Source organism: Gambusia affinis, linkage group LG03 (genome assembly GCF_019740435.1).
Source record: "Gambusia affinis linkage group LG03, SWU_Gaff_1.0, whole genome shotgun sequence".
Lineage (NCBI taxonomy): Eukaryota > Metazoa > Chordata > Actinopteri > Cyprinodontiformes > Poeciliidae > Gambusia > Gambusia affinis.
In genome coordinates this window covers 8,933,987-8,950,295 of record NC_057870.1, presented here as the reverse complement: position 1 = coordinate 8,950,295, position 16,309 = coordinate 8,933,987, and the positions used below count along the sequence as shown (strand labels likewise).

The following is a 16,309-nucleotide window of genomic DNA, read 5'->3' as shown; positions in this document are numbered from 1 at the left end:
ACAGCAAAAATACTATGTTTCCAAAGTACTGCAGTATTGACAGATAGAGCTGTACAAAGAGCCATGATTTATACATTATCTGGTTTGTTTGCAGTGCTGATTTTGCAGCGAGAAGAGAAAAGATTTGCGGTACTGTACCACTTTTCATTTAGTATACATCAGCCTGTCACTGAATTTGCTTTCCACATCTTTAACTGTATTATGTTGTGGGTCAATGGGACAACCCTGGTCACAGTGTGCCTTCCTGATCAGCTTATCCCACCATTTCCTCTCATCTGTTAATAAGGTGCTGCTCTGGCAGACCACACCATAAAAGGTGGTTTCTTGAGAAAGTAGAGTCCTCTAGCTGCCTTATGTGTAAACACTTAGGCTTATGCTTTTTGTTTTTAAGTAATAATCTGAAAATTCAAGGTTTCAATATAAAGCCAGGTGCTTCTCATTGAGCTCAACCTCAAAATACAATGTGTCCCTCTTGAATATTAAACTTCCTGAAAAAACTTTATTTGCATGTTTGAACGTTTTATTAGCAATAGATTTTTCACAGCGTGTTATAAAATAGTGCTTAGTCAATGTGCTACAATGTTTTAATGTATAGACACATTAAGTTGCAAAGCTGCAAACAATAATGAAAATAGCAATAATGCGACAATTGTGTGAAGCATAACGATAAAAGCAGTTTGCAGCTGGAAGACTGGATAAGCAGCCTGTTAACATTAGGGTGATTTATTTTTAGCTACATTAAGCAAGGACATAGAATGGGACTGATCAGCCACTGGGCTCCTTTATTTGTACCTCCAACAAGCCAGAGATACTGGCTTGCTCCAAGGCAAGTATTTTGTTTGTGTGGAGCAGTGCCTCCACGGCGGTTTTCTTCAACATTTTTCATTTTGTTTGATCTCGACTATCTTAAATGTTATAGATCAAACAAATCTGTATATCTGACAAGGATAACCTGTGTTGTTTAAAATGCATTTTTCAAATTAAGGGAAAAACTGTCCAAACCATCCTGGCCCTGTGGGAAGAAACTAATTGCCACCAAACCTAATAAGGCGACAATTGCCTTTATGTGTTTGCAATGAGGATAAATCTTTTATGTCGTTCTGGAGGGATTTTGACTAACTCCAAAAACAAATCAGAAACAAACTCACTGACGTATATCAGTCTGAAAAATGCTAATGAATAATTTCTAAGGCTTTGAGGCTCAAGCACTGATCAAAGTGTGACGAAACTTAAGGTCAGGACCTGATGGCTGGACGTTCTCCTTCAAGATATCCTGATAGAGAGCAGAATTCACTGTTCCATCAACCAGAGGAAGCTGTAAAGTCCCAGTTCCCGACCAATTACACCCCCGCCCCCCACCATGTTTGACTATCAATGTTTTCTGAAATGCTTTGTAAGATTTATGCCAGATATAACAGGACCTACATTCATCCATCCATTTTCTAACACCCTTGTCCCTAGAGGAGTCAGGAGGGTTGCTGGTGCCTATCTCTATCTAACGATCGAGAGGCGGGGTTCACCCTGGACAGGTCGCCAGTCTGTCGCAGGGCAACACAGAGATAGATGGACAGACAACCATTCACACACACACTCACACCTAAGGACAATTTAGAGAAACCAATTAACCTGACAGTCATGTTTTTTGGACTTTGGGAGGAAGCCGCAGAACCCGGAGAGAACCCACGCATGCACAGGGAGAACATGCAAACTCCATGATGCAGAAAGACCCCGGACAGGGAATCGAACCCAGGACCTTGTTGCTACAAGGCAACAGTGTTACCAACTGTGCCACTGTGCAGCCCACAGGACCTACATTTTGTCTAATTTGTCCAAAGTATATTTTACCAAAAGTTTTGGAAAAACGTGGTCTTTTTGATCAATGGGACCCTCACACAAATATCATTTTTGTTCTGTCTCTTATTTTGCATGATTAAATCTGACCTGCTGGATGCATCTTTGATGTGCTTTTTGGATACATTTGGTGGTCTGACCACTCCTGGGTAGGTTCACCTCTGTTCCAGGTTTTCTCCAGGTGTGGATAATGCCTCTCACTATGATCCTCTTAACTCTGAAACCCTTTTAAGGCTTTATAATAATAGATTTCAATAACTTTGTTTCTTCTGTTTCTGGAGATTGGAGGATGATGTGTTGCTTGTGGCTAGACTAACTCACTTTTAACTCATGTATTGGAAGACAAAATCACGATGGTGAAGCTAGGTTAGTTCACCCATTCCCCTTATCAAGTTATCTATATTTACGTTTCAGTAAACAGACAATAAGCACCATGTTGAGCAGCTGGCTTCAGGCTGGCTACCTCAACAGATGATTAATCAGCTAATAAAAGCTTGTCATATTATTTTCATATTTTTTGGAACCTATGATGATATATATAAAAGCAAATTAAATACAAAAAACGTTCATTCTGCATTTTTTGCTTAAATCTGCACAAGAAAGTCAAAATAACAAATCTAGAAAATGTCACTTCAACTGAAATAATCAATCTTATCTTAGCAAAAATGATGCATTATTGTTGTTTCCCTTAGTTGCTAAGGTAGTTGCTAACCACCCAGAACTTATTAGACTCCTATTCTTCCAAACAAGAAAATGAATTAGACCAGAGGATCCTTACTTATACTTATCTACCAACCCTGAATAGGAGTATCTAGTTTATTTACTTTGGATCAACATTATTAGCTTTTTCTTTTTTTGCTATTTCCTTTGGTTTGTTATTTTGTTTGTATTTCCTTTTAAATCCCATAAAGCACTTTGTATTATCTTGTTGCTGAAAATGTGCTGTATAAATAAAATTACCTTTATCTTTACCTTTATGATCTGAATAAAAACCTCTCAGTCACTTTGCTTGTCAGAAACACGTGTTTTGTAGTATATGTATATGATTTTACTCTTTGATATCACTACTAAATCAAATGTCATGTTTTACAGGCTTGTCAAAGTAAGAGACAGTGACTTCCACCTCTCTATGACCCACATTTAAAGAATAATAATAATAAAAAAAACGTGCAGAAAGGTCAAATTAAAGAAAATACACGAGCAGACTTTTGTTAAATAATGTTAACTTTATTTATTTATAAAAAGAAAAGGTCTTGTTATAAATAATATATTTACAGAATGATATCCTGCGTTAAGCTGGTGCATGATTCTGTACAAATCATCAGTGGCCACATGATGGTGCTCTTCCGACATCTTTTCACAGAAACAGTACTGACCAGTTTCCTCAGGAAATACAATCCAAAGACGGACTCTATGATCATCTATTCTAAGCGGGATCACAAGAAAATACACTTCATCTATAAGTGCCGTAATGACAGGAGTTGGCATGAAGAAAGTCTATGTGCAAAAAGCCATTGGAGATGGATGTGATTGCTCTATATGAAGTCACACTTCGGCAAAATTCTTCAATAACAGCGCAAAGTGAGAGTGTGTGTGTATGTGAGAGAGAGTGAGGATTGCAGTCGTGTCAAGATTTATTTGAAAACAACAAAGTAAAATCATATAATGAAAATAAAATTATAATAAAAACAACAATCACATAAATCAAAACGCTTCGATTGCTCTGGTCCAACCACTGCCTGCCAACAGTGTGTGTTTTAAACAAATTGTCTGAGTGCCGAATATCTGCTCAAGGTCCATCTGCTGCCAACTCACAAACTCAGACAGCCCACCTGATCCCAAAACCGACATCAGGTTGGAGATGTTCGCGCTGTCCAGCTGTCCCGAGTCCGATTGTAAATCATCGCCGTCATCATCATCACCATCCTCACTCCTCATCCTCTTGCACGGCACGGGCACAAAGTCCGGCAAATAAAACTCCGGGTCAACAATATAATAACTTGTGTCCATCTTTCGCTTTCTGGTGTAGCACTGCGCGCCCGCCTGCGGCTGTTTTGGCTGCGCGCAACAGTCTGAGTGGAAGTATCCGTTCGTGACAGTTGTCACCACATGCGTGTCCAAGTCCAGGACGGTCTTTTGGTTGGCTTGTGCGTTCAGGATGGGTAACTCCCAGGAAGATTTGTCCGCGCAGCTCCAGCAGGCTTCTGAAACCATGAGCTCAGAGTCACTTGGAGAAGCCATTGCGCACGCAGAGGCGTCTTGGTGCGCCAGCTCCGAGGGCTGTGCGCTGGACTGGTGCGCTCCGCAGTGCCAAGTGTCCGACTCCACGCCTGTAAAGTTGCAGTAGAAGTCATCAGCCAACTCCGTGAAGCTGCCGGTCAGCTCGATGTACTCTTGCCTCCTGTGGACCGCCGCCGCATCCTCGTATGGAGGTGTCCTCTGCGTCTGCAGTGAGTTTTTGCTCATGTAAAACTGCCTGGCGTTTCTGAGGACGTACGTTACCAGCAAGTTCTTGTGGAGCTTGATGCCGCCTCTCTGCGTCCTGGAGCTTTGGATTTTCCTTAAAGAAATGGAGATCAGGTTCTGTGCGTCAAATGCACACTCCATCCTCAACTGGGCGACCCTTTGTTTTTTGTTTTTTTTCCCCCTGTTCCTCTCAGTTTCTCAAAGCGCCCGTTCTCTAACAGGAGAAATATTTATCTCGTTGGTTGAGATACCTACTAGGCTCGCGTAGACTGTGTCCATAGCGCTCCATGTCTTCCCAGTAAGGGCATGGATTTTCAACTCTCATCTTTCCTTTGCCACGCCCTCACGTACACATTGTCCAATGGGAGGGAGGCGGTGCTTCTGTTATAACCAAATATCACTACTGGCCTCATTGAAAATGCACGGAGGAGCAGGCATGCTGCATTTCACTAAATGTGCACCGATCTCTGTAAATATTAATACCAGGGGGTTGAGGGGATGAGGAGGGGGATACTTTTCATGAGTAGAACAAAATAGAATAGAACTCACAAGAATATTGTAAACCAATGGAGAAGAATTAGGAGCAGAATGTGTTTATACTTATGCAGAAAACGGGGGAAAGCGTTAAATAAATACAAAAACTTCTATTTTTATGACATTTCTTTCTTTACACAAATGAACATGACTAGAAAACAACCAAATATTTTTCAACTCAGTCTGGGATATGTCAGGTCCAAGGTTTAATCTAATACATAGGTTAGTTTCTCAACCAAAAACGTGATAAAATGTCTAATTTTCATCATTTATTCCGCCAAAGAGTTGGCTGAAGTAATAGATCTGTGCCTCTCCTCCATAAAGAATCTGTTTCAAATGCAAACAGAAGGTGCAAAATTTTGTTTGGCTTTAAGCTGCTTTTATTTTGGGAGATCTTTATTTATTTATTTATTTAATCTCATCATAGTTTGATTATTGGTTTTAACAAACTTTTTGTTTTTCTTTTGTTATTATTTAATTTGCTTTCATTTTGTTTTTACTGATGTGATAAATTAACTTCTCTTCCCAGTTGTTTAAACTATTATTTATGTTTAACTCATATTTAATTCGTATTCATTTTTGTCTTATTCTTAACAATCTCAATGGGATGTGAGAACATATGCTTTTTTCAAATTCTCACCTCCACGTTTAGTGTTTTCTCATCATCACCATTAACAAAGCAGTTCTATTGATTGACTGATTGAGTGATTCCAGAGAATTTCGATGGATTGCAAAGAACAATGCTCGGCCAACATGTGTTTGTGGGCCCTGTGTGGATTAGGCTCAGGCTGGATGGGTAGTAAACGTGTGAAGGCTCATGTAACTGTTTAAAATTTCCAACATATTTGAGACGTATCAGTTCAAAATGTGCAATATAAGCTTCACTTTATGCTCACAGTTGTCCTGTATTACATCAAAGGAGCCGCAGTGTAATCCAGGGTTAAATTTCAATCCCGTTTGTTACTTATACTGGCCCCAGGAGTAAAAGACGGCTAGGTCAGTCAGTAAACAAATAACATGTGGGTTTAAATTATATTTACGTGTAGTTTTAATTCTATGAAGGAAAAAAAATCACATTAAATAAATGACTTGTATTGAGAGTATGAGGCAGAATAGAGGGTCCTGCAAACGACAGTGAGGGGAGCTGAACAGGTCATTGTTCTGTGCCTGTCCTCCGTGAAGAATCCGTTTCAAAGCCATTTGCAGGAGCATGACTCTAAGCATGTTCAGAAAATCCTCACACTCTCTCCATGCTTCCATTAGGCAAGACGTACAGCAACAAAAGCGCCACAAAATCCTCAAGGCCACACAGCTTTGTGTTCCTGATCAAACTGTTAAATCACTAACATTGATTTAATCGCTGACAGCAATTTTTATTTCCTACTAGCAAATTGTTGCATGACATTTTGAAATGACTTAACTTAGATAGTATCGCTTGTCTGTGTTGACTTTAAGATTCTTTATGGTCAATTATTTAGTTAGAATGTAAACGTTAAACATAGAGAGCACTAGCTTATGCCAGCTGCTTTGTAGGTTATAAAAGGCTAATATTAGCCAAAGCGAACAAATCCATTGATTTGTTTGACAACAACTGGGCTCAATCCATCGATTGAACCCAATTGAATGACTTCAATTTGGCTACATTGAAGTCATCAATGTAGCCCAATAAAATGAACATTATTTTACAGCCTCATTTGCCAGCGTAGCATTTCTTATTTCATCCCATGGATAAGGTTCAGTGTGCAAAATGGAGGCAAAAAACTGGGCCACCATTTCTGACCCAGTTAAAACAAAACTTTGACTCAAACAGCATCAAGTCAGAATTTGGGTTAAAATAATACCAACTGCTTAATTATACGTTTCACAAACATCAGCATAGAAATAACTTGAAATATTTAACAATGTGGGGAAAAGAAAGACAAAAAACTGAATAGAAATGCTGAAAATTGGGGACGGTAGAAGAAGAGAGTGGAGCAGAACGATGCATTCTGCTGTAGAATATATTAAACCGAGCTAATCAGATATTCCAAAATACATTTATTCTAAAGAAGTAGCACAAATGATTGTGTTTTAATTTAGTACTAAAATCTTTGGCTGCATAAAAGCGCAGACCACAAACATTTCTGTCCATAAGATGTGAGAAAACAGACTCCACTTCACCCTTTGCTCAGGAGGCTTTGCTGCTTCTTCTGTATATGCACCAATTCGTTGCATAATGTCTATAAGGCTGCGCTGGAGACTGCAATTTTCTTCACCGCCATCTGTTGGGGAAGCAGCATCAGAGACGGTGACTCAAAGAAAGTGAACAAACTGATGAAAGGAAAAGTCTGGCTTTGTGCTGCATGAGAACAGCTATGGACCTCACGGAGCTGACAGAGACAGAGAAAAATGTTGCACAAGCTGTGCAGCATAATGGACAACACAGCGCGCACACAATGCACCGAGGAAGCAGCAGATCCTCGGTAACATGTTTCTGCAGCACACATTCCAAAAAACAGAAGTACAGGAGGTCATTCCTTCAAGCAGTGATAACCTTTTCATAGTCAGTGTGCAGAGGAGGGAACTCCTTTGACATGCATGGTCTGCTTCACTTTTTTTTTCTTCTTTTTTTTCTATCTTTTGGGTTAATGAGGAACTGTATGTATTTAATTTCCTTTTCGGATTATCTAATTCTTCCTTTATTCAGTTTAATTTGTATAGAACAAAGCAGAACAGAGAAGAATAAGGAGACTTGTAGAATAGTAATGAAAAGGTAACATACAATCACCTTTCGTATAACTGGCACACTGTTTTGCTTTTTTTGGGACATCAAGGGTGAATTTTGAAATTAAGTAAATGAAAGCAAAAAATATTTCCCATAATAATGTGCTCTAGAATAAAATAATAAAATTTTATTCAGGTGAATAAAATTCAACTCAAAACAATCACTGCTCTAGCACATAATTTGTAATTTAATGTTTAGCATTTCCACATACTGTGCTGAAAACATATACAGTGCCTTGAGAAAGCATTCCTACCATTAATTTGTCATTTTACGCATTTAGTAGGACAACCTTGTTTGATTTGCCTTGTTGTTCTGCTTCTTTGTGAAACCAACACAAAGAAGTAGAAAACTTATTTGTATTGGTTTACAGGAAACCAACACAAGGAAAAGGCTAAATAATTATAAATAGTGTGGTGCGAAGTATATTTACACCGGCCCACTCTTAATCGGATACCTCTAAATAAAATCAACTCAGAAAAAACTCGCTTCAGAAATCTGTACTAATTAATAAAGACATTCCATCTGTGTAACTTCAATTCCAGCTGCTCTGGGACATTTGTTAGAGAATTATAGAAAACCAACTGCATCAGTAAGACTGAGGACAATAAACAGGTCAGACATAAAGCCATAGGGAAGTTTAATGCAGGGTCCTGACAGAACGACTTTCCTCCATTATCAAAAAGGAGAGTCTGACAAGATTGTAAGACTAACAAAAGGTAAATAGGGTGATAAATACGCAGGGAAAGGTCCTCTGGTCAGCTGAAACCCAGCAAGCAAAACATTAAGTGTGGAGGAAAACTATGTACATCACAATGAACACACCATCCTCCTGGTGAAATGTGGCGGTAGCAGCATCATGCTGTGTGAATGCTTTACCTTCAGCGGGGACATGGGAGAGGTAGCTTAAGCATTTTTCCCAGTTAGCGCACAGATAATAAATGAGGTTTAGTATCTTCCATAAGGACTTTGTAAAATGACTCCTTGGGAAGATGGAATCAAACTCACCACCCCTCAGTTGCCAAACTATCGTGCTTCCCTGCTTTACTCTGAAGCAAGTTTTCATGTATAGTCACAGAGTTGGCAATCAAGAATGCCAAAAATATGAAAACGAATGCATGAGAGTGTGTGTATATGTTCTGGTTAGAGACAAAATGAGGCATGTCAAGGTTTTACAGAATGTATTATGGTGGGATGGTGAAGGACACAACACCAACACACCGATACACACCGACTGTTTAGCACAAAGTCACACCAGGTAGAAACAGTTTCTACGAGGCTTACTAGCAACAAAATCCTTAAAACAGTGAAAAAAGTAGGATCCATGCTGAGTGTCACATGAGCTGAAAAAAAATGACATAACATACAAGAAAATTTGTAGTTTTATTTCAAGACTAGAAGCGACTTTCGTAGAAAGCCATTTTAAACTACGCAACCTGATCTGACTTGACTAAAGCTTTTCCACAAGAGGAAATAAAAAGATGGTTAGACGGTGAAACGATACCGCATAAAATGGGCTGTATTCATGACTCAGATACTCTACAGAACCTGTGTTCACTCCAGTTAACGTTGGACCACAATGTGTTTGCATGGACGTTCGTTCTCTATGTAATGGACTGCCAATGGGTTGGCGGCTAGCAGTTGGCATAGAAAATGGGAGGAATTACCATCCACTGCAACCCAAACAGCCCTTCAGTTATCCAGATTACCAATTATGCTTTTCAACGTGCAATGTGATAGCCTTAACGTTAGATATAAGTCACCTCCACCAATTTCTTGTGCTGAAATCCTCTCCCATGTTTGGTCACAACCCGTAACCCAAACCCTTTTTGCCGAACCAGCCCAAGGCTGAATTCGTTCATATCCAACACATTCAGCATAACATGTTATTTGGCTGCTTTTTTAAACCAGCCATTCTTTGTATTGCAAAAGTCAGATGAATAATTTAGAATTTGGCAATGCTCCTGTACTTGCCTCCCAAGAGTTTAGTCACGCCTTTGAAAGCTCTGACTCCTTAAATATGACCATACCCAGGCAGCACTTAGAAATTATGTCATGTTTTTAGGTGTAAACCATGTCTAGCTGAAAAGGTACAGTACAGTAATATCACTCATACAGTAGGCACAAGTGATACCTACCTACTGTATCAGCCGTAACTCCAACTCTAATTCAGAAAGTAGAGTTGTACTTTAAGAATTGTCAATTGATGGGTGTAAAAAGTTGGAAGAACCAATGAGCCATTGGACTGATTTTCTTGCACAGAAGAAAAAAAAAAAAACACATATTGTTTGCAAACATCCATTAAATGATGTACTTTCAGAGACTGACAATAGCACCATTAAAGTCTGTCTCTGATGACAGAAAAACTGTCACCACACTCAACTGAGTGGAAAAAAGCTCTTCATGGAGAGATTATCTGTCATCTGTGCCCCACATCTGCTTGAGTGTACACACACACACACACACACACACGCAGATGGCTGACATCACACCCAACACCTGGATAGGACTTTGATTTCCTGCCAAATAGGTGGTACAGGCGGGACAGCCACTGTTATAGTTACCATGCTCTGATAATGCTGTTAATTGGAGTCAGACATGAATTCTCTCATGGGAATTAAGTTAAAATGGCAGACAACAGATTGAAGCCGAGTCTTAAGTGGTGTTGCAGGAACAAACTTGTCAATCTGCATTTTCTTCCGGACAGAGCCTGGCTTTGTCAAAATATATGCTACAGGTGAATGCTGTATGCACTTGCTGGCCGCTTTATTAGGAACACCTGTTCAATATGGTTGACATTATAAGAAAGTTAGTCAATTGCACGGCAGGAACTCACAGAATTTGCTGTCGATTCAAGAGTTTAGCTACTTCTGCTGAAATAAATGAGCAGGGATGAGTTTGGAAATGAACCTTTTGTGTGAAAGTTATTCTAAACAAATTAACTGAAAAAAACCCAACAAGTCTGCTTAGTGAAAAGGTTGCAACAACCTGCACGAATGTACTCACCCCTAACATGATACTTTGTTGACTCAGTTTGATCTAATCTCAGCGTTCTGTCGTCTTGAGTTAACGCCTACCGACTCCACAAAGTCTGATGGACCGGAAAAAAATGTATCTGTTTTCTAAGATTTTACTTAGCTTTAGGATTTCCTCGTTAGCATAAATGAGGTAGTGGTTACTCAGGATAACAAAGATCAAAAAAGATCTCACTGCGCAATGCGTATTGGTCAGGTAAAAGGTAAACTGAAGACGGTTGGAGAAACGAGCGACTAACCGTGAGGAAAGCTGGACGTTTTTCTGGAATTGCTGAAAACACTAGACAGAAAATGGTCAGAAAGGCTGCAAAGTGGTGAACAGCAACACTGAGGGAGTTATATGGATTTCCAGCAAGTACTGGTTTTGGTCTCCAGGTGGCAAACTGTTGTTTTCTCCACTATGTCTGGACAAGGACAAAACCTTTTCTTCCAATGAGAACATTGAGGCCTGGATGAATTTGTTTTAAAAAACTTAAAAGGTTTTTACATCTCGTAGGTTTCAAAATACGGTTGCAATAGCTTTAAAAGTGTGACTGGAAGAGCGACAACACAACGTTTCACCAAATGCAAACCCATAACCGCTGGAAAACACGGCTTTATCCTGATGGGACTGGAAGTTTTTTCAAGGTGGATTAAATTTTGAGGAGTTCCAATAATCTGTCAGTTTTGATCCAAAACCTTCGAGTGTCTGTTTAAAACTTGAAGGTGAAGAATAATTTATTTTTGCAGCGTCACAGTGAGCCCAAGCATGCATCCAAAATAAACAAATCGATGAGGAAAATTAGTTTTCCAATGGCCAACCTAGATTACGGAACTAAACCAGACTGAAAATCTGTGTAGTCAGATGAAGGACAAGAGATGTTCTGACAGGTTTAGAGAGGGCAGCATAGAGCGGACAAAATATTATCTAGCCGGCGTGCTGTGGCGGCGTAGGGGTTAGCGCAACCCACATTCGGAGGCCTTGAGTCCTCGACGTGGCCGTCGTGGGTTCGATTCCCAGACCCGACTGACATTTGCCGCATGTCTTCCTCCCTTTCCTGTCAGCCTACTGTCTTATAAGGGACACTAAACCCATAAAAGACCCCCTGGGGGGGAAATAAAAACAAAATATATTATCTAGCTAAGTTGTACCATGTTCATAGAATAAGCAAAGAATTAAATAAAAAGGATATTTGAACAATTTGTTTCACTTAGCTAATCACACTATTGGGCCTTTTACATTTTTATGTTTGTCTCTGCACACAGATTTCTTTGTTTTTTGTAAAGTGTGCCAGATACTATGTCATGATAAAAGTGCAAAACAATTTGAAATGATTTATCACGGATCCAGCTTTCTAATGGGGTGTGTTTACTTTTGAGAGCTGCTGTATCTTTAAATGCCTTATTTTTATTTAATTAGAAGTTTTAGTAGCTTCTTCAGATTAAACTGTCACATTACATAGAACATGCACACCCCATGCTGGGATTCAAACCCGGCCAAAATTAGAAGAACTTCATTTTATTTTAAAAACAATAAAAGCAGCAGCTGTGGGCCATAGTTTATTACCAAAACAGACACATTCACATAACAATTTAGCATCTATTTGCAAAAGAAGAAAGGCATCATGAAGGATATTGAAATATTTTAGCTAGCAATTTATTTTTCATAAATCTTCCTTTGCTTTTATTTTTTGTCTTTAACACAAACAGTCAAACAGACGAGAATCAGGTGGATGACGAATTGAAGGGTTTTAAATAAACTGAAACAAAAGCTTCTTTGGCAAATTGACCCAAGAAACAAAAAGACAGCAGCTTACACTAAAGTGTCACAGGGAGGAAAGACAATAAAAGAATCTGACAAAGGGAAAAATGTGAGAATAAAAACACTGTGGGAGCTGAAGACCAACACGGGGTAAGTGTGAGGATTATGAAACCAGGTGTGAGAAAAGCCGAAAGAAAGAGAAAGAATAAAATCCATTGAGCATAACATTTAATGAATGGTTTTATTTGTTTTCGTTTGAATTGTCGAGCATTTGTTCTTGTTTTTTGTCACTTATACGGTCTAGTCTTTAGGACTTTTATATTCCAGGAAATCCACTATTCAGTTTTTATACTTCATTAATCTGGAACAAACTCCCAGAAAACTGCAAAACAGCTGAAACAGTGTCTTTCAATCAAGGCTAACACCCCACCTCTTTAGAGTTGCCTTTGATTCATAGTAACTGGAACATTAATCAATATGTTTGATGCATATTTGCTTAACGTTTTTGATGATTTGACAAAATGTTAAATTTGTAATTGTATTATGTTTGTATGTTAGATGTAAAGCCCTTTGATTTGCCTTGTTGATGAAAAGTGCTATAAAAAAAAACTTGGCTAATATGTCTAACTGCAAGCAAACGGGTGAACATGTTTTTATTAAACACAGTGCTTTGCAAAAGTATTTACACCGTTGCATTTTGTCCTCATGGTCCCACTTTACAGCCACAAACTTCCATAGAAGATTTTCTAGAAACTTAATGTCCCAATCTGCACACAGAAATGCTTCCCGTCCCATAGAGAGAGCGCCAAAGTCAATTGTCTACAATAGAACCACTTATCCAATCCACTTATTCATTTAGTGGCTTCATCTAGAAGAGAAACACAGCTAAACTGAGTTTTAAAGGGCGCAGGATGAAAAGCAGCATGCTCCTTTAGTTGCAAGGATAGTTCCTACAACGCATGAATGTGCTTTGATCTAAAGCATTCAATGGCAGCTCTAGCAGCATGCTTGTCTGTCCCCTGCATGACTTGTGGCAAACTTCAAACAAGACGTCTTGTGGTTTTCTTTCAAAAGCGACTGTTTTCTTTTTCTAAAAAAAAAACAAAAAAAACAAAAGCCAGGTTTGTGGGATCCACCACTAATAGTTGTCCCCTGAAGCGGGGTTCTTCCGCTAAGTTGTGGATCTTTGAGGCTCCTGCAGAGAGCCGCTTGACTGTTTCTCTGACTGTTCCTCCACTCGCTTAGCCATGCAAGCCACAGATCCCAACAGATCCCTTCATATGTGCACTGAAGTAATTATTTTATATTATTTAAATCATATTTTGCCGTTTCTCCGCTGAGATCACCCAGAAACAATTTCTATTGATACTTGGTTTGAACTCTATTTAGTTAATAGGCAACTTTGCTCTGGATTAATTTGTTTACCAGATTCGCAGTTGGCAGCATCTTGACCAGTGTTTCTGTAAAATGTCGGATATCAAATGTGGGTTTTGGACTAGCAACTTTGTTGAACAGCAATTATATTTAATTAAAACATCAGGAATCCTGATGTGCTGTCACTGGATGTCCATGGAGCTCTAGTTTTGACTTTTCACACTGATTTGTTGTTCTTGTTTACCCCAGAAATAACATAGTTGGACTGTTTGCAGCTCATATGTCCTGTCCCAGTTCAGACTAAATAGTACGTTAGTCAATTTGATCGGCCCCAATCACAGTCTTGTATCGATAAACATCAACAGACATCTAGAAGTGTTTTCATCCTTCAATCACCCATTTATTTGCTGCTTAGACAAATACCACTTGCTTTTTTATGTCTTTTTAAGGCATCTCTAACAACAAAGTCGTTTAATTTATAGTTCTGGTACATGTTGGTATAAGCTTTATAAGTTCAAATAAAAGTTTAAGGACTGATTTGGTTTACCCAGATGTTTTTCAGAAAGTTTGATCAATCCCACATTTTTGAGGCTAATGAATGATTGCTACATTGCGGTGAAAGCTCAACTGGAGACTTCCCTTTGTTGACTGAGATAACATGTTCTTCTTTTGGCTGGATATTGTAAGAAATTTTTCTGTATACCATGATAAAGATTCTTCATCCGCTCACCGGTATTTCTTTCTTTCTTTATTTATTTATTTGCAAACCTCCAGGGCTTTCATGTAAGAACCTTCTGAGTTGTTTCCTTTTGTTTCCCCTTTAGCGAACCTACCTCAAGATGCGACCATTAAGCGACCTTGAAAGCATGCAGTGTGCTCTTTTAAAAAGTTTATGGTTCTCGACAACAACTTCCAAAAATGATTGACAAACTTGTGAAGAACCTCAGACGTTTAAATCCTGGTTAATTGGTGTAGAAAATGTGAAAGGACGGTGCACCTCTGCAGAAGTTTATATTCAACTATCCAATTTCACTTCTGGTAGCCTGGTACAAACCATGTGCTTGTTCTATGCTTTGCTTTGTACAAATGGTCTCTAGACCTTCTGGTATCGGGAAATAATTGTTTGCTGGACTTGTGGACTCTGTTGAGGTTTTAAATTGTTAGATGTGATTTTATCCAATTGGTAACGTTTGACCGTGATGCATGTAGAGCTGATTGGTGAAGGAAACTACGTCATGAAGCTTACCAGAAATTATATGTGCCGTAAACAACCTCCCCCCCCCTCGGTGAATAGAGAGGTGCCAAACCAAATGAGATAGCTCTGTGAGACTGTAGGTTTTGTGAGATGAGATTGAACGTGTTTCCGCACCTTATAGTCCGGTGGATTCGTTTTGATCGGGGACCAAAGCGGCTGCTGTTATTACATTTTCAGTTGGTGGAGTTCACATTCGCACTGGAGTGTGTCAAACGGTCCGATCCCTTTGAAAAACCTGCTCCTCCCCTCAGGAGGGGGCAACATATATGTGTGTGTTTTCCTTTTACATACTCAGCATTGCTTGTAGCTTGAAGTTTTATTCAGTTAAGCTATTTCCCCACATGTGAACAATTTATTTTTTATATAAATGTAGGAATATTATGACAGTTTATGAATAACAACATATCTTGACCATTCATCCAAAGGGGTCAGTTTTGCAGACAGGCTGTGTATCTTTGCAGGGACTCTGAAAGGAGTTGTATTTATCCACTCAGCAGTTGTGAGTCATTGCGAAACTGTCCTATTGCTTCTAAAAGGTTGATTTGGAGCCTGTATGTCTCACAGGACTTTTGCATATTGAATAACACGGCAACGTTTATTGCACAACAATCAGATTTCACGTCTATCCAACGCAGTTCTGCGAAAGGTATTTGTTCCTTTTGCAGATTTTCTCTGATTTATTTCATTAGTAAATATTTCAAATCATCAAAGGAATTTTAAAGTCAAGGTTTACACGAGAAAATAGAAAATGCAAGTTTCAAAAAAAGCTAACCTTATCAATCTGGTGTGACGAAGTAATTGCCCCCCAATCTTAGCAACTGGTTTTGACATCCTCAGTGAAAACAGCTTCCTTTAAATATTTGGAATAACCGTCAGTGAATACTGGTTATGTAAACTTATGAGTTTGATTCAAACATAAACTTTGACTAGGCCTTTCTAATGTCTGTATTTTGTATGTTTTAGGGAAGTTTGTCATTAAGAGGTGCACTTGCTTCTTTGCTTTGGATCATTATTCATCGGCATAACTCAAGTGTGTTTGATCATTGCAAGTCGTCTAAGTCTAGAAGCAGCAGACCATTAATCCACTTCCACCATGTCTCACTGTAATAATTGGGCATTATGTGCTTTTGTCGTCTTTGGAAAAAAATTCTTGGGGAAACATCACGATGTTTTTGTCCAATATGGAATGAGTGTTTACAGTCTTTGTGCTCTTCACCCTGATGCTCATCTACAGAGAGCATTTATGCCCACACTCCATCCATCTTATTGTTGAGTTATAAACCCCTATCAGA

The 16,309-nt window shown here is 39.0% G+C and overlaps 1 protein-coding gene across 1 annotated transcript; it reads right to left on the bottom strand.

The window, feature by feature from the left end:
* Positions 1 to 3,071: 3,071 nt before the first annotated feature.
* LOC122828116 (immediate early response gene 5-like protein) lies at positions 3,072 to 4,833 on the bottom strand. Its single transcript, XM_044111396.1, has one exon. The coding sequence runs from the start codon at positions 4,456 to 4,458 to the stop codon at positions 3,556 to 3,558; it is 903 nt and encodes a 300-aa protein (XP_043967331.1). The 5' UTR covers positions 4,459 to 4,833; the 3' UTR covers positions 3,072 to 3,555.
* Positions 4,834 to 16,309: the final 11,476 nt, after the last annotated feature.

Coding starts and splice junctions, on each gene's coding strand:
- LOC122828116 (XM_044111396.1), bottom strand. CDS start 4,458: ATGGAGTGTGCATTTGACGCACAGAACCTGATCTCCATTTCTTTAAGG.